The sequence below is a fragment of the Aulonocara stuartgranti genome (genome assembly GCF_965226115.1).
Source record: "Aulonocara stuartgranti genome assembly, chromosome: 10".
NCBI classification, from domain to species: domain Eukaryota; kingdom Metazoa; phylum Chordata; class Actinopteri; order Cichliformes; family Cichlidae; genus Aulonocara; species Aulonocara stuartgranti.
The window spans coordinates 25,795,239-25,815,389 of NC_138946.1; the positions used below are offsets into that span (position 1 = coordinate 25,795,239).

Genomic DNA, 20,151 nt, shown 5'->3' on the forward strand with positions numbered 1-20,151 from the left:
AAAGCCTTTTATTTCCTGTCCTGAGTTTTTGTTCTGCTTGTGATTTCAAAACCACCAGATAAAACACCACCACCACTTCACAAGTGTCTCCAATTTGCTGAAATCACACTTCTTCTTTTTTGCTGTTGTCTTCAGCACCATGTCTAATAGCATGTGGTGCAAATGGCATTTATTACATACAAATGACTAATTCAAGGAGCATCCACATCTATCTATTGTGGGAATGGAAACCAGGCTATTGCAAGTGCGTACTATTTCCAGATTACTGAGATTTATAAGAGGACCAAACACACGCACGGCTTAATAAATCACACGAATAGAATACTTTTGCCCATTTCTGCCTCTATGCGTACACACGGTTTTCATCTGGAATCTACACAGAGTTTTAGGTATCAGGTCCCTGGACCAGAGCCAGGGAGCGTCCCTACAGCCTCTCAGCAGAAACAGCTTTGTCAAACTCAGTTAGCCGCCTCTGAGGGGAAACACCTCTTTCCACAGTAATATACCAACTATTCACATCATGTCCCTGCCTCTGCCTGAGCTACCTCATCAATCCACACAGCAACAAAGGTAAACAGCCTCACACCTTCCAAACAGAGGCCTGTGCTACTTTGTTGACACAATGTATGTGCAAACCGCCTGCACAGAGGGTAAGCTTCTCACAGGACAGACTGAGCTTCATTTACAGAGGGTAATTGCACTGGAGCCAAGTGGTGCACTTTTGTGATGAGATTTTTTTTTTTTTCCAGCTTTACTAAAACCTTCTAGAACCTCTGGGTTTGTCTACTCGCCAAGCGAAACTATGACAGGGGTAAACAACAAATTCAGCTCAATGCAAACATGTCACCTACGAGCTGGAATGGCCGCTGACATTGAAAGGCTATTTACCAACTGCCCTGCTGCTGTGTACATGCACGAAATGACATTTTCAGCTTTTAGTTATGTTGCCCGTTGCTAATTCAACACGGTCTTTGTTATTGCTTACCCCAACCCTATTGCCAAATAATAGCTGGGATATCCGAAATTTGATATAAGAAAATAGATGTTGGGGATCTCCCATTACTCTGCCTTATTTTTCCTCCATGTCTTTGTAACTCTGCTCCCAGTTTTGCGCCCTCCTTGTCAAATTGTTTATTACCAGCTATACCTCAGGGGAGCTAAGGCCCGATCCTTAGTGTGAAAGCAAAGGATACGCTGTAACAGCTTTGTTCTTTGAAGATGTTCTAGTCTTCACATTGAAATATATGACTTTTATGCTACACTATATATGAGTTCAATGTCAGCAAAAAAAAAAAAAGCAGAGCTACCTATGCAAAAAGAGAAAAAAGAAAAGAACAAAAACAGAGAATGAGAAAGACAGTATGCACTGGAGAGTCTAAACCAGTGATTACTTCAAGAGTTGCACTCGCGTGTTGCAAATTCCCTTTTTGCTCCTTTTGTCATGGTGAAAAATATGTGGCTATGGAAGCACATTCCATGTAAAATAGAGCTATAGAAACGGCGAGCTATGCGAGAGTGGCTGGTAGCAGCGTGGATAGTTACTCAAAAAAATACCCCGTGTGAGGATTTTCTTTCCCTTCTTCGAGGCTGCTTGCAGATAAGCATCTTGGTATTTTTGTTTCTGCAAAACAGGCTTCACTGAATTCTATGCTGCTGTTGTTGATATTCAAGAGAGAAGGTCAGCCAAGAGCTCGTCTACTTAAATGGGGGCAGGCACAATGTATGTGTATTAATCATTTTGGAAGGTTGTTTGACAGCTATGGAAGTGTTGTCAGTGGTGGAGTGGCTAATACAGAACTTTGACAAGTGAAAGGTTGCTGGTTCAATTCCAGTCAGGCATGGTAATTTTTTTTTCAAACATGTGGAGCTACTTGCTGTGGCATCCCCTTGTAGCAAGGGAAAAACCCAAAGTAGCTTCATATCAGAGATTTGGAGTGGATCTTTGAGAGTGACCAGAAACATTCCTCTAGGTACTAATCTGGAGCATTTCATTTACTTGCTATTATTTCATATTTAGAGAACATTCGTCCTTTGTCTTTCTGGCATTTTCTCCATTGCATTAAAAGCTGTTAAGTGTCTCCTAAGGCTTCCTGCCAACTCCTAATTCCAATAGTCTCACCTTTGGAGTTCTCTACAGGACTAAGATGCTTTGTGATTAACTTTTATCTTTAAGACGACCTCAACCTTAAGGGGAATTCTTCGAAAAGGTCAAAATTCTAAGAATATTCTCACCAGAGGCAACTCTTTGTACTAGAAAGTTTTTTAAAATATGAACCCTGCTTTGTTTCCCTTTCCAGATTCTGCCCAAGAGTATTTATTCAGAGAATCTGAGATATGTAACAGCTCATTATGTGCTTGCCCCGGTGCAGCAAAAAGATTCACCCATAGGGTGCTTTTCATTATGCAAACTTATGCTTCCTCTCTCCTCCCATGATTCCCTGTATGCCATCATGGAGGATCTTTCAATCCTTTAATTGCACTTTGGGAAGATGCTGAGCAAGAAGGAAGTCAAGAAGTTCAAAGTCGTTCTCCCCTGTAGAGAAATGTTGTATGTAGTCATATAGACACGTAGACATATAAATGTAGACCCTCCACATATTCATAATTAACTGGTATGACTTTAGACTGATGCAGTGGAACTAACATTTGACTCATTCAGCAGGCATTTCAGCTAAAGTTTTCAACCATGTTACATTTTCTTCATTGTATCAACCATGATGAATGATCAGAGGTTTGACATGTTGCAAACTGCTTTAGCTAGCACAACTGCAGTCAAAGGCTAACCTGTCAGCATAGTAGACAAATAAGTGCATTGTGTGGCACATGAAAGAGTATTCAGCGCATCAAAACATCAGAAAAGATCTCACTATTCAGAATTATATTCCTTTTCTAGTCTTTTCAACTGCCCGAGTGAGTCAGAGTGCACAAAAGGAATCTGCACATCAATAACTATTTTTACACATGTCAAAATGTCTTCAGTTAATAAACCTGTCCACAATGTACTCAGTGTACAAAAACTGTGTGCATTCACAAGGGCAAATAAAAAAATGTGCATACAGATTCTTTTTGTCAGCTTTATAAAGCGCTCAGCGTTCAGCCCCTGGTGTCCACACTGTTCCACTAACCTGAGCACCTGTGACTCATCCCCTAACTGGCTTTTTTGACCTGCTGCTTGTGTCTCCAGCTGCATCTTCTTATTTTTCCTGCTTCCCTTATCTGTTTTTCAGCTGTGTGTCTGCCTGTTTGATTCCCGTTGTTACATGTTTACTGCCCGTGCTTTCTCTGTTTTCTAGAATTTTTTTTTGTTTAAAATTTTTCTGCGAAGTTCCTGGCATATGAAGTTCTCTTCCTCAGTCTCTGCCTTGCTGTCTGCATGTTGCAAGTTTGATTCAACAAAGCAGTCAGCATCTAGGCCTGATGCAGAATCATGTATGAACAGGATTGCAATAAAGCAATGTTAAGTCACTGAAAGTATTTGCATTTGCAGAAATTCTACTTGTTAAACTCATACACATTATATTAATTTTATTTATTTTTTTCATTTTCCTGTAGCCAAAAGGCTGGCAAGCACACTAAGCTCCCAGAGGAGCTAAGAAATCGAGATAGTAAGTAAAAAGACATAACAATCTGATTGTAGCAATATTCAAACTATAGTTATACATATGACATTTACATTACAAGCATGGTTGGGCTGATAATACTGTTTTGCAGTATATTTCAATAGCTCACTTCCACAATGGGATCTTTTGAAGCAGGTGATTTTTCTTTTATGTTTTTATTATATGAGAGCATGACAGAAAATGTGATGTTATCTGGATTACAGTTAATTTACAGCTGTTCTCATAAAAGGAATGCTGTTAACACTGTATCACAAGGGAGCGCACTGCAAAAACTGATATAAAAATATTTGGCTTATTCCCACCCAGCCAGACCTTGAGCACTTTGGGTTTTATGTGTATACACTATGTGTGAGGTCTTGTCTGGTCATTGCAATGCTGATCGCCTACTGTTAGATTTCCCTTTCTGTCTCTCTTTGCCTTAATAATTCAGATTTAATCTTTCAAAATACACGACAAGGCCTCATGGACTGAATACACACTCCACTCCAAGATACTAGGTTATGTTAAAAACGTCTAGGTCAAATGACAAGTCAAAAGGGAATTTTTCATCTTAATGCAAAATGAAAAATTAAATAAAGATAAATTCACAGAAGAAAAACTACAAAAGAGAAAAAGAAAACTACTAAACAAATATACTAAGAAAGCATAAAAAAAGGCACAGAGGTAATTTTTTTCAATTAGCGTCATTTAAAATTGGATAAAAGGAGTCATCATTTGTTTAAAAACTGATTACAGGTATTAGTTTTATGCCTGAGTTAGATTTTATTAGGGTATAAATTATGTTTAAGGGATTTAAATAATTTAAGATTCACATCGCATGAAAGCACAGGCCTTATAGGGCATCAGGGAATCCACATTTAGAAGGCAAACGGCTTAACTTAACAATGACAATATGTACATAGACATATCCCTCTAAATACACTTCTATTTCAATGCAAACACAATGGATTCACTAAATCAACATGCCAAAAAAACGAAAACAGAAAAGCGAGCAGTTGAATGGAGGGAAATGACATCTTAATGCCATTTGAGCCGAGAAATCTCCAACAAATCAAATGCGGTGAATTCTACTTCCCATTCTTTTGCAAAAACAAATGTAACAGGTACTTCAGAGAAGTCATGTAGCCTGGACATTATCTGAGGCTTAATACTTAAAGACATAACATGGGACACTCATTATTTCATGTCTTTGGAGAAAAAATCTGATTAACAAAAAAGAAATGAGATGTGAAAATAGTCACTCAGTGTGCATTTAGCATGGTAACATTGCCACTGTGGTAATTCTAACATGCAGGTACAATTTGTTTTTATTGTATTTATCTATTTATTTAATGCTAACATGTTAAATGTAATGGACACTATTGCTCCCATTAAGGTGAAGGTTATCTCTGGAAGGAAAAAGTCTCCATGGAGAAACTCCACACTGGTGAAAAATGAAAAAAGAGAGTGTAGGAAAGCTGAGCGCAGATGGAGAAAAACAAACCTCCAGGTTCATTATGACATTTATAAAGAGAAACTTCACAATTATAATTTACAACTGAGGAGTGCAAGGAGGTCCTACTTCTCTGACATCATCACTAAAAACAGCCATAATGCTCGGGTCTTATTTTCTACAGTTGACAGGCTAACAAACCCCCCTGTGTCAGTGGCAGCTGAACTTCATTCGACCATGGCCTGCAATGACTTTGCCAAATTCTTCACTGAAAAAATCCAAAAAATTAGACAAGCAATTGGTACATCAACAGCAGATCCAGGATATGTACTGTGTCCACCAAAAAACTGTTTAAACACCATGAAACAGTTTCAACCTATTAACAGCAAAGACCTGGAGGACATCTTAGGTCAACTGAACTCCTCCTCCTGCTGTTTAGATGTCCTGCCAACAAGTTTTTTCAAAAAGGTCTCAAAGACTTTAGAGTCAGACCTGTTACAGATCGTCAACTTTTCTTTATTATCAGGTGTGTTTCCAGAATCACTAAAAACTGCTGTAATCAAACCTATACTGAAAAAGGACAATCTTGACAAGACACAAATGAACAACTACAGGCCGATCTCAAATCTCCCGTTTTTAAGTAAGATCATTGAAAAAGCAGTTTCTCAACAGCTCAGTTACTTCTTAAAACAGAATAATTGCTACGATGCCTTCCAGTCAGGTTTTAGACAGAACCACAGCACTGAAACCGCTCTGACCAAAGTATTTAATGACATATGTCTGAATACAGACAGTGGAAAAATGTCAGTCCTAGTTTTACTGGATCTCAGTGCAGCATTTGATACAGTTGACCACAACATATTACTCAAACGACTGGAGAACTGGACAGGTCTTTCAGGAACTGTACTAAACTGGTTCAAAACATACGTAGAAAACAGGAAATACTTTGTATCAATAGGTAACTTCACATCTGAGCAGACAAGTATCACATGTGGAGTTCCCAAAGGTTCCATCTTGGGACCCCTTCTGTTTAACATCTACATGCTCCCACTGGCACAGATTATAAAGAACAACAAAATAAACTATCACAGCTATGCAGATGACACACAAATATATATCACAATGTCACCAGGAGACCGAGGCCCTGTACAGGCTCTTGGTAAATGCATTGAGGAAATCAATGACTGGTTGTGCCACAATTTTCTCCAGCTAAACAAAAACAAAACTGAGGTAATAGTCTTTGGCGCCAAAGAAAAACGATTACAGGTCACCAGAGAACTTCAATCTATACATCTAAAAACCACAAACCAGGCGAGAAATTTGGGTGTAGTGATGGATGCAGACCTAAACTTAGAAAAACACATTAAGACAATAACAAAGTCAGCTTACTATCACCTCAAGAATATATCAAGGATAAAAGATCTGATGTCTCAACAGGACCTGGAAAAACTAGTCCATGCATTCATCTTTAGTAGGCTTGATTACTGTAACAGCATCTTTACAGGTCTACCTAAAAAATCAGTCAGACAACTACAGCTCATTCAGAACTCTGCTGCTCGAGTCCTCACTAAGACCAAAAAAGTGGACCACATCAGTCCAGCTCTGAGGTTCTTACACTGGCTGCCTGTCCGTCAGAGGATAGACTTTAAAGTTCTGATGCTGGCCTATAAAGCTCTGAATGGTTTAGGACCAAAATACATCAATGACCTCCTGACCCAGTATGAACCATCCAGATCCCTCAGGTCATCTGGATCCGGTCTTTTATCAGTTCCCAGAGTCAGAACCAGACATGGAGAAGCTGCATTCAGCTTTTATGCTCCTTATATCTGGAACAAACTCCCAGAAAGCCTCAGATCAGCTGAAACACTCAGTTTATTTAAATCCAGGTTGAAGACTCACCTGTTCTCAGCTGCATTTGAATAAAGCACCAAATCCACACTTTAAGCTTAAATTTCAAAACTTACATTTAACTACTGATTTTATCTACTGTTCTGATTTTATCTGTTTTGATTTTATATACTGTTGTTTGTTTGTTTGTTTGTTTGTTTGTTTGTTTGTTTGTTAATTAGTTAGTTAGTTTATTTGCTTGTTTTAATCAATTTTAAATCATGCTTTTTATTTGTTCTTGTTTCTAATGTCTCTGTAAAGCACTTTGAATCACCTTGTTGTTGAATTGTGCTATACAAATAAACTTGCCTTGCCTTGCCTTGCCTTTATTTTGTTTTTGGATCCCTGAACTAAACAAGCTGAAGGATTTACTGTTTCATGAGCTTGCAAAATTAATTTGTAGGTCACAATTTCTAAAAATAAAACATGTATCTTCTATTGTTGTGTTGACTATAAGTTGAAGTTTATACAGAAACACTGATGTATATGATTGGTAAATGACTAGCCAGTGCAGTGCCATGTAGAACTGGGCTCCTGTGGTAAGTGAAGCAGTAGTATGAAAGTCTCCATTCCCATGTTCAACAAATTTCTGAACTAACAACCTGCCCTACAGTCCATGCTAATACAAACAGAGGCGTTAGCAGGATTGCACTGTGCACACACCTCTGTAAATACATCAGCAATCAACAGTTACACAATGGCTGTTGGAAAATTTTACTATATTGCCCAAAGCTATTATTCTGGGATTCACTAAGCATTTGTCCCAAATTCCATGCCAATGCAGCTGAAGCACAAATATGCATGATAAGCAACAGAATGCAGAATGCACTGTAAAGGGGATTGTTGAGTCTGCAAAGCTTTTCTTTTTCCACTAGGAAGCTACTAACCTTCTATTTCACACACCATCTAATGTCAGAAATGCACAAACCTGCTTTTGCAGCTAAGGGCTACAGTATAGTCCAGCAATCAATGACATGGTCTAACAGAGCACCGGCTGTTCCCTGCTAAGTAATCCATTTTTAAGGGTGAGTATTCTTTTTAAAGACTGCCTTACTGCTCTGACAGATGAGAGCGACCACAATCACCAAGAGAGAACCAGAGGCAGATGACTGCCTTATAACTGACAGCCAATTGCCTGACCACCAAGCAGCAGCTTGGACCGAAAATGTTCGATATCTTGAAGATGCCGGTCGATGTTAGAACCTGTAAATTATACACAAGGTCCTCTGGGACACGACTTCAATATATCTCAAAAGGCTTACAGTCAAAACGTGGCCCTTTCCTCCGTGTTGTCTGTATTGGAGATGTCACCACGCATATAACATTTTTAAAATGTATGCATGGCTGCGATACTTTATAGCACTCAGCGATTCAAACTGACGGATTTAATTTCCACTGGAAAACTGCTTGGGTGAGCTTATAATGGCAGTTGAGAGTATTTGTGCTTAAAATGACAGAGAGGTAAAAATGCAATCAAAATCATTCCCTACCGTAAATGCAGTAACTTTTCCCAACGTCCTGCACACTTTCTTTGCTTGTGTTTGTCTTTGACTATTTTCAATTACTTGGTGAGCAACTATCCTCTTCCTGGATCTATCCACAACATTGTTATCTTTCTCCGCTCCTTCTAATATGTTTACTCATCCTGATGAATTCAATTACATCTTTTCATAGGAAATTACTGTGGGGGTGGCTCAGCCTGCCAGAGGTCAGCACTAACTGTGAATACTAAAACTACTCCCCCAAACACATTACACAGCCTATTAGCTGCTGCTTTCCACACAGCACTCTCCGACCCTACATAAGCCTTTCCACTGCCACAGATGAAATGCTTTCTAGATGGGATCTGGCGTGGAGAAGAGGGGAAGAGAGCTGGAGCTGTCCCCAGGCCTAATCGTTTCGGAGAGCCATCCCCACTGCAGCCGCAAAACACGCCAGTCCTGATTAGGGAGGTGTGTACACAGCCAGGCAGAGCGTAAAAAGGTGCAGAAAGGAGGCTTGGCCTATTGCTATTGCGCCCACCGATCCACCCCACCCCCCAACCCCACCCCCAGTGTACAACTGGCGAAATCGATAAGGCACAAGGCCAAAGGCAAAACAGGTACAAAGTAAGCCTTCGATGTAGTGCCTTGACAAAGTGGTCGACATCTCTTCATTTAGAGTTTTGCTACAGGGGCACTATTATTCACTTGATATAAATTAGACATGGATCCCCCTTCCCCAAATTAGCTCCGTACGGTTTCCTGCAGGGTCCTGCCCAAATCATCTACTACTTTGCTGAAGGTACGTGTTGACAATTTCACTGTAAAAATGTTACCTGAAATCTCTTAAGAGGTGATTGTGTTAAGAAAAAAAAAACCTCTCACATAATTATCTAGATGCAGGAACCCATTTCAAGTCTATCCAAACTGTCAGGCTGATTAAACAAACAGACTGTGAAACGCTATCAGCAAAAAAGCCAGTCTTCTCTCTAAAATATAGACATATAGATAGATTGCATCTGATTGGGGCTGAAATGAAATCAGCTGCTGTTAGCTGTAATGCTGTATGCGTGAAAAATAGTGGGTTAGTAATGTACAATTAGTAGATAGATAGATAGATAGATAGATAGATAGATAGATAGATAGATAGATAGATAGATAGATAGATAGATAGATAGATAGATAGATAGATAGATAGATAGATAGAATGGAAACTGTAATATAATGTGTTTGGTATTAACTGAATTTATACCAATCCTGTGCATTTCATTTGACCAGATGCAATTAAATTAATCATTTTAATATATTCATTGTACTTATGTAACAAAATCACATGGAACATTTACATGTAACTAAATTTGGGCTAATTCTTTTGTGTAATGTAGATAGATAAATCAAATTGCATTGCATAAATAATAATTGGTAAATACTGTGCCTGTATTCTTTTAGCATGCTAGTGTGTAAATGCTAATTTCCTTGTACAGGACTAAAGAGCGGCTTTGCTCAGTGCTTAAACTGCACTGGTTCTGTTGCTAAATTGTTTAATGGCCAAGTGACAACTGGTGTATGTGAGTGCTGATGAATATTAAAGCAAAACACACACACACACACACACACGTGAGTGTGAATGTATGGCAGACAACATTTGTTTTCTTAGCTAACACATTAGTGCCACCGTATTGCTTTACACAGGTTAAGATTTAGAACAGATTAGTCCAATCCAATCTTTTTAGTATTAATAGAACCTGGCCTAAGGTGTGTTAACCACACAGTAACAAGAAGCTGGGCCGTTAAAAACACGTCCAGTCATTTACACAGTTTTCATCTAGATTTGAAGTGTTAGTCATGGTATATGAAAGGCCTCATTTATTAAACAATCTAACAATCAGTTTTGATCTTAAGGACAAATTAAACAGATGAACTTCTCTCTCATCCCTTTCATTGAAGTCAAGACTTCATGTAAGCGATTGTGTATCTGTCCTTCATTCTCATACAGACATCAGTCACGGTTTTGTGTTTCTACCCATTCACTACACCAAAGACAGACTCTCAAGCCGCGTGTTATGCTTTGTTTGTCACCCCACGACTTAATCCACTGAATAATATGTGTTACCTAGCGTTACCTCTGCCATTGCTGTAATCTCATCTTCCGTGAAGTTCGCTTTTCTGTTTTGGTTTATGGCTGTTTCACACTAAACCCTTATTCGTGCGGGTATTACATCAGGAAAAATCGCAAGACAGCTGTTGTCACTTTAAGTTGATTGAGATTTATCGATTCATAAACCTGCTTAACCAATGTTTTTTGGTTTGGTGTTTTTTTATGCTCAGCATCTTTCATGAATCAAACATGAGCACGCTACCAGGAATGATCTTAAGACAAGTATAAATCTGAGTGCATTTTTATAAATGAGTCTCCAGCTGTTGGAGAAGAAGCCCAGCAATACGGTGATGAAATCCCCAAAAAAAATAAAAATCCTTCCAAAAATAGCCATTTGCCTTTCACAAATAAAGCTCCACACTTTTTGAGGAAGAAAATATATGAGGCAATGAGTCAAATTAGGATGCATAGAACATTCTCACAGAGCGAGAAAGGCATTTGCACATGAAGAGTTGAAAATGAGTCGCATTCAGCCAAGCTGTGAGCTCCACCTAGGAGGCAGTGAAAGAGACTGAGACAGGCACAGAGAGGGACTGAGGCAGGCAAGCAGGCGCCAAGCCTTGAAGAGGGGCATTCTGGCATAATGACTCTCATTTACCATTGACAGGCCTTGGGAAAGTTAAACTAATTATGACAGCACACAGATGCTGAATAGCCCTTGATGAAGTTAATAACTGGCAATCCAACAAACAGGTGTTGAATGATTTCTGTTACCTCCCCTGGAATTATAGGATGTTCTGATTTTTTCCCGCTCGTAGCAGCAATCTACCCAAAGGCAGAATTATGCCTCCTTATAACCGTGATCTTGGCAAACTGTGTGAATATGTGAATGAGAACAACACATACAACAATGGAAGACAGAAAGCTTGTTCTGTAACCTGTACCATTAGTATGACAAACAGGAAGAATTGCCACCGAGTTGAATGTGCATACAAAAAAAAACTGCTTGAAATGAAAGGCGCTTCATTGTGCTGTAGTGGTAACAGGTGTCAGCACAAAAGCATAAGCACGGAAACGTGTTTCATCCTTCCTGTGAGTCCAACATTTTGGTATCTGGCGGTGGTTTTAATATGCATCTCATCCATTATTAAGACCAAATAAAGACATTTTCATTTATAACACACATCAGTTTTAGGGACTACAGCAGGGTAAATGTTAGTGGTGTTGCTTTACATTATCTAATCTCCCATAAAGTGAATAATATTATTATCAGCCTACAACTGTTTTACCAACAGGATTCGTGACACTTAATATTACGTTTTCAAACAACAAAGATTTACAGAATTCAACACACATTCTTAAAATCAACAGCGGTGTGTCAATGAGAGTTCTGTCTGCCAGGAGGAGATCGCCACTGATTTAATGAACTTCAGAATACATAAAACACATCTCCTGCAACTCCCAGATCACTACAGATCATTATTAACAGGCGGGGATAATGTGCATGCATAAAGATAATAGGCTCAGCTGAATGTCATTAAATTGTGTAACACTTTAAGTTTCACACCAGGGCCAACAGAAACTTTGCACACTAAATGACTGCACAATGAGCTATTTAACATCTGCTGGCATCTTATTAGGCATACTTGTTTGAATACTCCCGGAAAAAAATTCAGTTATTGCTTTGTTTTTGTTGGTAATGACTTTGTAACAAGTCGAAATATAATATGCTTTTTTAGTATATTTTGATTTAGCAGACCGGCTTTTTTTAATGTAGATAAAGGAGGTTGTCACATGTGGGCTTCTTTCTCTGGCTGCTTAGACTTTGTATGCAGTGCACTCCTCTAGCATTTCTTGCATGGCCTACAATGAGATTTGACCCAGCGCTAGAACGCGTTGTCGATCGGAGGGTAAATTTGATTTGTCACTGAATAAAAGTTCAAGCTGTTACCTTCTTGTTGTCTATCCAAGTCAGACCAGCAGACTTGTGTATTAAGGCAATCAAAATCCTGCAGAGAGTGTAAGTGAGCACTGCATAGGGCTTGTTACCCTTTGACAACAAATATGATGAAAAATGCTGCTTCTTGTATTGTTCTCACGGCACATATGCAGTAGTTTATAAAGTATGTTTAAATTGCAACCCATAAATGGCATTTTAATTATATTCAATATGATTCACACATTTTTTTCTGCTTGTCTATTTATGAAGTGAGACTTTTTCGTAACACAGTGTCGGCTTGTCTGTGTTTAAGATGAAGAAAATGTAAGCATGGGTTTCTAAGTGTATATGTAAGTGTAAGGAAACCATGCAGAGTACACACAGAACTCCTGCAGATGTTTGAGGACAAACTAAAAGTAAGTGCCTAATTAACAGCATAAGATATACAGGGGCTGTACGGGAAGTCTTTCCTCGTTGTTTTTGCAGGTAATGGTGCTTTTATTAGCTGGGAGGTTCTGAATTTTAGCCTTCCTCCCTCTGTCTCTCTCTGCAAATCACCCCTTATTAATGTGACGAAATAAAGGGCTGAGTAATTCTTTTGCAAAGTAACATATGTAGGTGGATGATTTGAGTGCTGTTCGAAGGCCAGCACAAATATCTTTGGACTGATACTGTAATTATTATTAAGACTTTTTTATACATCTTTACAATCTTTACAATCTTTACAATCTTTACGTCTACTGACTGAAACGTTAGAGTCAAGCAAAAATCATAAATTAAATGAAAGTGTTTCATTAATAAATACCTGAGACTGATTTTTCTCTTGGAAAAAAAAAAGAAATCCAGTTCAGGTGAGAAAATAATGGCACGGTTCCAAAAAACTTGACAACAAAATGAATGGTTGTTTTTGTGTTCCCCCTGCAAGGTAAATTAATCAAGTTCACAATAACAAGTCATAGCACAAATTAGAGATTGGGACCTCTTCAAAACTACAAGTTAATCATTCCTGTAACTGAGTACGCATTCAAAACTCCTGATAATGGCGACTTTCAAGAATTAAAAATTGATATGCCCCACCTTGGAGAGTTTACTACAGTGTGAACATTTGCTGGGTAAGCAACAGCAGCTAATGGAAGCTGTTAAATTTTATTTTGCTCTAAAAATAATGCACCCTGCATTTCTCACTCTCCCTAGAGTTTCGAGCAGCGGGCGAATAGAGCAGGTGTGTGCCTGGGATCTGTGCGATCGTGAATCCGAAAACAGTCAAAAATTCACACATCTTTCAAAGCGGCATTGTTCTGTGCGCCACCACTGAGTGTGTATTTATTCACATGCTAATCAAGATTTAAACGCTCTAAATGTATTTCAGGTGTATCGAAAAGATCCGGATTTGAACTCTTATTATATAAAAATCAAAAAAGGTCTGTGCTGTCCCGTACAGCACACCTTTCTCCCACTAGATATTCAATCAGTTGATGTTTTGTTGATGGTGTAAAATATTGCTTCAGGCACTGGTGTGGAATTGCAGCTCAGTTTTCAAAGGGCTGAGATGTAATGACTGAACCAGCCCAGGCAGTATGAATTCACTCTCGCAGTTATTGCATTGTTTAGTAATCACTATTTGCTCGTGAATGTGTTCATTTTCAGCACCAAACAGGCACCTTTCATAAAAGGCTTCGTCACAAGAGGATGGACAGGGGCATTTGATTTGCCGGCATCTGTTTGAACTTTAGATGTTGCTCGCATTAGATAAAAATGGCAAAATAACATCCAGAAATCCTACTTTTATAATAAACTCATATGCATTTGTTTTCATCTTGTGTTTTTTGTGAGTTGCAAACTTAACATTCACTATTTCTGTGGTGGCTCTTGTCCATATCCAGTTACTTGAACAATAATAGATATACATCATTTCCACAAAAGAGGGGTGTGTGAGAGAGAGAGAGGGGGGGGGGGGGGTGACAGTAAAGCTGTGCAGACAAGCAGAAACACAGATAGTGTCCAGCAGAAAGCATAGATGATGAGAGGGCAGGCCCACACTAGAGAAATAATTAGGACAAGGCCACTGTGCATGAATCCGTTGCAGCTTCCCACAAGCACTCATCTGTGTCAAACAGCTTGGTCAATAATCTTCAGCAATTCCCAAGGATTAGAGTCTTATTACCGAGCACCGTCTGTCACACAGACCTCAGCGCCCAAACAAGTCGCTTCCTGACTGCTTACTCCCACCGAATAAACATCCCGCTGGAAAATTGATCAATTGGTTCAGGTTCATATTTATTGGTGTTTAGTTTCTGATTGTCTTATTTAGTTTTCCTCTTGCCTGGTGGTGGTAGTGGTGGTTGGTTGAGCTGGGGAGAGAGGCTGTTTCCATGCTATTTATGTGGCCACGTGGATGTGTGTGTCTCTCTTTAGAACAAATTAAAGCCATTTTGTGTAAGTTGTGCTGGACAGCCTATTGTTATGTAACTGACTGTTAAACGCATTTCTCCAGTGATGCGCCATAACTTCTAATTCACCACGCTTTGTTTGCAACTGTTGGGTTTCATTAATTTGCCTCTCGCTTTAAATTCAGATTCCATTTCCTTCTTTCGGTAGTTTACAGTGTATAATAGAGAAAACAAACAGGACTATCCTCTCGCAACTTTTAGCCCCAGCAGTGCTGTAGTACAGTACGTCATAAACTTAACAATGATAACGAGTCACTGGAAACATTAACACTTGTATCACACTTGTAGATCTGAGAATCGTGAGCCCGGTGTCATTAAACTCTGCCTTCGCTTTTTAGCCGACAGAGGAAAGGAGGGGTGAAAAAAACTAAAATTCCAGAAAAGTACAAAAGCACCAAGACGCAAGTTCTTACCTTGCCCGTGGATTTCGGCCACGGCGGCGGCGAGAAGCAAAACCGTGCAGAGGGTCTGAAATTGGCAGCCTTGTTTCACGCACATGTCTACTAAAGTCGAGGTCGCTCTTCGCGTATCTACGGAGCACGTCCTTGTGTTAAGAAGAAGAATACTTCCAGGGGAGGAAAAACAAAAAAAGAATAAAAACAAGCAAGGCGAGGACTTTAAACAAAGGCTCGCGGGATGCTCTCGCACTTCCTCAATAATTCGCCGACTGAAGACCGTCGAGAATAATCAAGTGAAATGCGGAGGTCCCTCTTTAATTTGGACGCTCAGTAAGCGGATTGCTGGCTGTGTGAGCTATCGGCACATGGAGAGGAAGGGGGGGGGGGGGGGGGGAGAGAAAAAGGAAGCCGAGGATTCAGCACCGCGGACAGCTCCTAGCGTCTGCTGATGGAACAGCCTCAAAGTTAGCTGGAGGAAGAGGAATAACTGAGCTCTGTGCGTTCTTTCGGTCTTTGGAGCTTCTTGTGATGATGTTTTTCTTTTTAACAGCCTTCCTTTTAATCATCACAATAGCCACGTTCAGGTTCAACAAGAATATATAAAGATGGCATTTTTAGGATAGCCTATACCAGACATAATACTTGACTTATTCTCAGACTTCTGCTGTTGTTTTTGTTGTTTTTTTCCTTCTATAAATTCACTAACTTGTGTATAAAAAGCAGATAACGTGCACGTCTAAACTCATATTTTAAAGCTATTTGCAACTCATTCTATTTGGTTTTGGACACCCAGAACCTCTGTAAATGTCCTGCCTCCAAAGACACTGTGGTGAGTCAAGAATGAAGATAGAGTGCAGATTACTGCAGGCTTTAAGGGCGAGTGAGAGGTACATGTACACTATCTTTAAAAAAAAAAAAGAAGAAGCTTTCTGTGTGAATCTTGAGCTTCAATTCGCTGGTCAGTTTACACTTGTATTCCACCCTGCACTTGCTGAAATACATTGCTTTTCTTTTTCTTACCCTAATTTCAGCATACGCTTCCCTGGCTAGTTTTTGTGCCCACAGGAGTCAAGACTGGAGCTGAGTGGATTTTTTTTTCCAGTCCAATTCCCTGTAAAGCTTAGACCCTGCTGTGCATGACAAGCCCTGAGGTGAGACGTTCCTCAGGTGCTGGAAATAACTATGCCATGCTCTGAGTCCCTTAGGTCACTTTTTTTCCCCCTCTCTTATCCAGCTATAGTTTATGTCTCGGGGCTGTAAGTATTTGCCAATGATGTCAGCCTACCTACTTCTGGCAAGAGACTTTAACTTTTTAATGGATAAAGTGGGGTGCTAAATTGGTTATCGGGGTTACTTAACTTGTCATTGTGTTGGGAAAAACCCAGAGCAAGAATGTAATGAACAATTCTTTGGGAAAACTTAACTTTAGTCTGTGTGCAGGTAAGAAGATGCTAAACTGGAGCAAGATGCCAAAGTCATAGGAGCATTAAGAGCTGCTTTTATGTGACTTCTGACCTCTGATTCTGAACATGGGACAAGACCACATGACTTTGAATGAGTTCAGAGTAAGGCCAGCCATCACAGATTCTTATTTAGCAAAGTAATTACCATAAACTATGGTTTCATTCATCAGTAATCTAATTTACAGTCCAAGTGTGACAAAGAGGATTATTCTAAAATGACTAGTTAGATAAGCTTGTTGAAATATGCTTTCTTCTTATGACAGCTAACCTTTCAAAAAGCATTTGTAGATAGTATCTACTATGCTTATCATTACACCCCCTTTAGTTATCTAGGCCATTTTATTATTATAATTTACGCCTGCTATATCAAAGGGCTTAATTTAGCCAGTAAAATAATTGCTGTGTGCCCACATTCTGTTCATCCAGTCAGTAACTTCTGACTTGACGAACAGAACGTGGGCATGTGAGTCATGCATGAACAGGAATGGCTAAAATTCACGAATGGTTCAGAAGTCTACGCAGTCAAAATAAACAACATGCACATGCTCGTCCTCAGGACGGTTTTCTGCGTAGTTCTATTGTCACCTCAACGGAGGAAGGCACGGGAGGGTGACATGCATTCACGGCTGTCTGCTGTGCAAGAACGCAGTAAAACGGCATCAAAATAAATGCAGTTTTAAGGCATGAATAGAGATGGGGTTGAGGGTGGGATCATAAAGGTACTGGGGGAGAACCAAGGTCAGTTTTATTGGAGATGCTAAAATAATATAAATAATGGGCAGTTGTTTGTTTGTTTTTAAAAACAAGACCATTTCTTCTAAAAATAAATTTTGTTTTCTTTTTTCTTTTTTTTGCAGTGGAGGCAATAAAAGGTACAGCAGTCCTTTGAGCTGTACACATGCAGCATCTTAAATTAACCACAGTGTGTTATCATTAGTCGTCTCACTTTTCTGTCACACCGCTCTGACTCGACTGCTGGGAATAAACAGACAATTTATTTCACAAATGTCATGCATGTCATCGTCATTACACGCCGGCTCATTTTGGACTGTCCTTTTCTTCTTTTTTTCCCCGTCTTTGGTCGGCTTTTCTTCCAAGTTTTATATGACTTTGCCTCCGTTTGCCTCTCACTTCCTCCTCTATTTAAGCACCGACATCTCTCTCATTTTCTTCTAAATTTATCTCTGCTTCCCCTCTATATCCCCCAAGCATGGGACACTGTCCTTGCATCTCTCCCGTCCTCCCGCTGGCCTGCTGCAGAATAGGCTCTAATAGTGCAACTTTCCCTTTAGTGAAGCTCAATGGAGCCATAAAGCAGCCCTGAGGTCTAGTTGGCAGCCAGATGGTCGCAGCCGAGCTTTCATTCTGCTAATGGGTAGGGGGGCAGAGCAGTTAATGAAAATCAGACCCTTGAAATGAAATGACCAATGTCCCAAGGTAATGAGGCACAAATCGTCAGCGAGCTTTTACAAGCACTAAGGTAATCTTAGATGGCAGGATTATGTAAAAACATCTTATGATGACTGTTCATTAGATGGCTAAAGACTGACTGATTATTATACCTCATGTTCAGCTGACAAACACACTCCTATTGACTCAGAGCACTGGCTGTGATATTTAGATTGACTGGCTTGGCTAAGTGCTTCATCCAAGCAAGGCTGTGTGCCAAATGCTATCAATGAGTATCTACCCACGCAGCATTACAACCTACAAATTACAGCCCATGTTACAGTCATAGGCAGCAACAACATCACAGTAACAGGACTCACAAATGCATGCGGGGCTAATCTCAATGCATTACATTCACAGTTCAGCATTCTGACCCCTTTCAGCCAACAATTGCAATTATAGTGCTGTCCTGAAATCTGCTCACTGTTATTTACTGCTATTTGTATTGAATCGGGCAATGCCAATCAGATGTCAGCTGCTGGAAATGGGAGAGATTTCGGCTCTGTAACTGAGGGATAATGTCAGACTTTGAATGGAAAATAATATTTAAATACCTGAATCAGCACAGTTAGCAGCACATTGCTGACGCAAGTCGGGCCTTGGATGATTGTGTTTGTTGTTCGACCGCGTTTCTCCGAAGTCGTTATGGATTTGAGCATTTCTAGGAGTTTCAGAGGAAAAAAAATATGTAGCATTACAACAGAAGAACCGTTAATTATTTAGCCACAGAAACATTCAAAGAGGTTTGAACAGCCCGTAGTGTTGTGCGTTTTGTCTGCTCAAGATTTTCAGGGACAAGTATTGATTTTCTCTATGAGCATTTTTTTTATTTTAATGATTGCTGAAACATGTATTTTGGATTTTTTTGGTGAGGAGGGGGAAGTCGATACAGTTCAATCACAGCAGAATATTTTATTTATTTATTTATTTTTAAGGGGTTTTTTTACGGGGGATTTTGCACTAACTTTTGGAATAAACAAGACAAAGTAGAAATTAATTAAATCCCCTAATTTTACTTAGAATGCTGCTGCTGACAAATATAAATGTGCTGCATATTCTTTATATAATAGCTCGATGTTACGTCTAAACTGCTGTCTGTAAATACAATTTAATGACAGTTTAATGACACACCCTTTCGTGACAATCTGTGAAAATTTCACCTCACTGTGTAAACAAACAGCAGCAGCAGAGCAGCATAAACAGGCTGAGAGTTTGAAGCATATAATCCATATCCCCGATGCTGAGAGGCAAACTAATACGAAACAGAATCGACTCATTCTGTTCCCGTCTTACCTCCAATGGACCTCTGACCTCTTTCTGGATTAAACCATTTTTCTTCCTAGCTTCTACATACAGTATTTAATAGACTATTTTTTTCTAGGAATGATGATGCTGTCCAGTGAGGAAAGTAGCCAATTTCATTATGTTGTGATGTGAAATGCTACGTCTAGTTTATTAGAGAATTGTCGATAATTGCTATGTTGAGTTGGCACAAATTGCTACCATACTCAGTTCTGACACCCATTCATCAAGACCAAGAGCGTATTTGCATGTTAAATAACACCCACTTAAGAAAGAAAAAAAAAAGAAGACATAAACAATTCAGTTTTGTGTTTAATTTATTGCTTAACTTGCACTCAGTTTACATCCTGGTCTACCTGAAACAGTGATCAGTTTCCCCACAAATATCGGGTTTCTTCTTAACAAGCTCGTGCATGTATATGGCGTAAATTACTTCACTGCAGTTTGGAGTATTCTGCAGCTTATGACCCCCACATCCCCATTCCCTTTTTGTTGTGCACTTCCTCCTTGAATAGCTCAGATAATTGCACACTCCACTATGTACTGGCTCTTTCTGAGAAAGTCAGCTGTGCAAGAAAAATATCTTTTTGTATATATTTATTTTATTTATTTATTTAATTTTTTACATTTTT

The 20,151-nt window shown here is 39.4% G+C and overlaps 1 protein-coding gene across 3 annotated transcripts in view; it reads right to left on the bottom strand.

Annotated features, from left to right (window-relative positions):
• LOC309715679 (seizure protein 6 homolog) overlaps positions 1–15,662 on the bottom strand; it is a 95,208-nt gene extending 79,546 nt beyond the window's left edge. For all 3 annotated transcript variants that reach the window (XR_014279267.1, XM_082548986.1, XM_082548985.1), the window contains exon 1: positions 15,321–15,662. Coding sequence is in view for 2 of the 3 variants with exons in the window: in XM_082548986.1 (XP_082405112.1) it covers positions 15,321–15,405 (85 nt within the window). In the remaining variant the exon portion in view is untranslated. The remainder of the gene's footprint in view (positions 1–15,320) is intronic.
• Between the last annotated feature and the right edge of the window lie 4,489 nt (positions 15,663–20,151).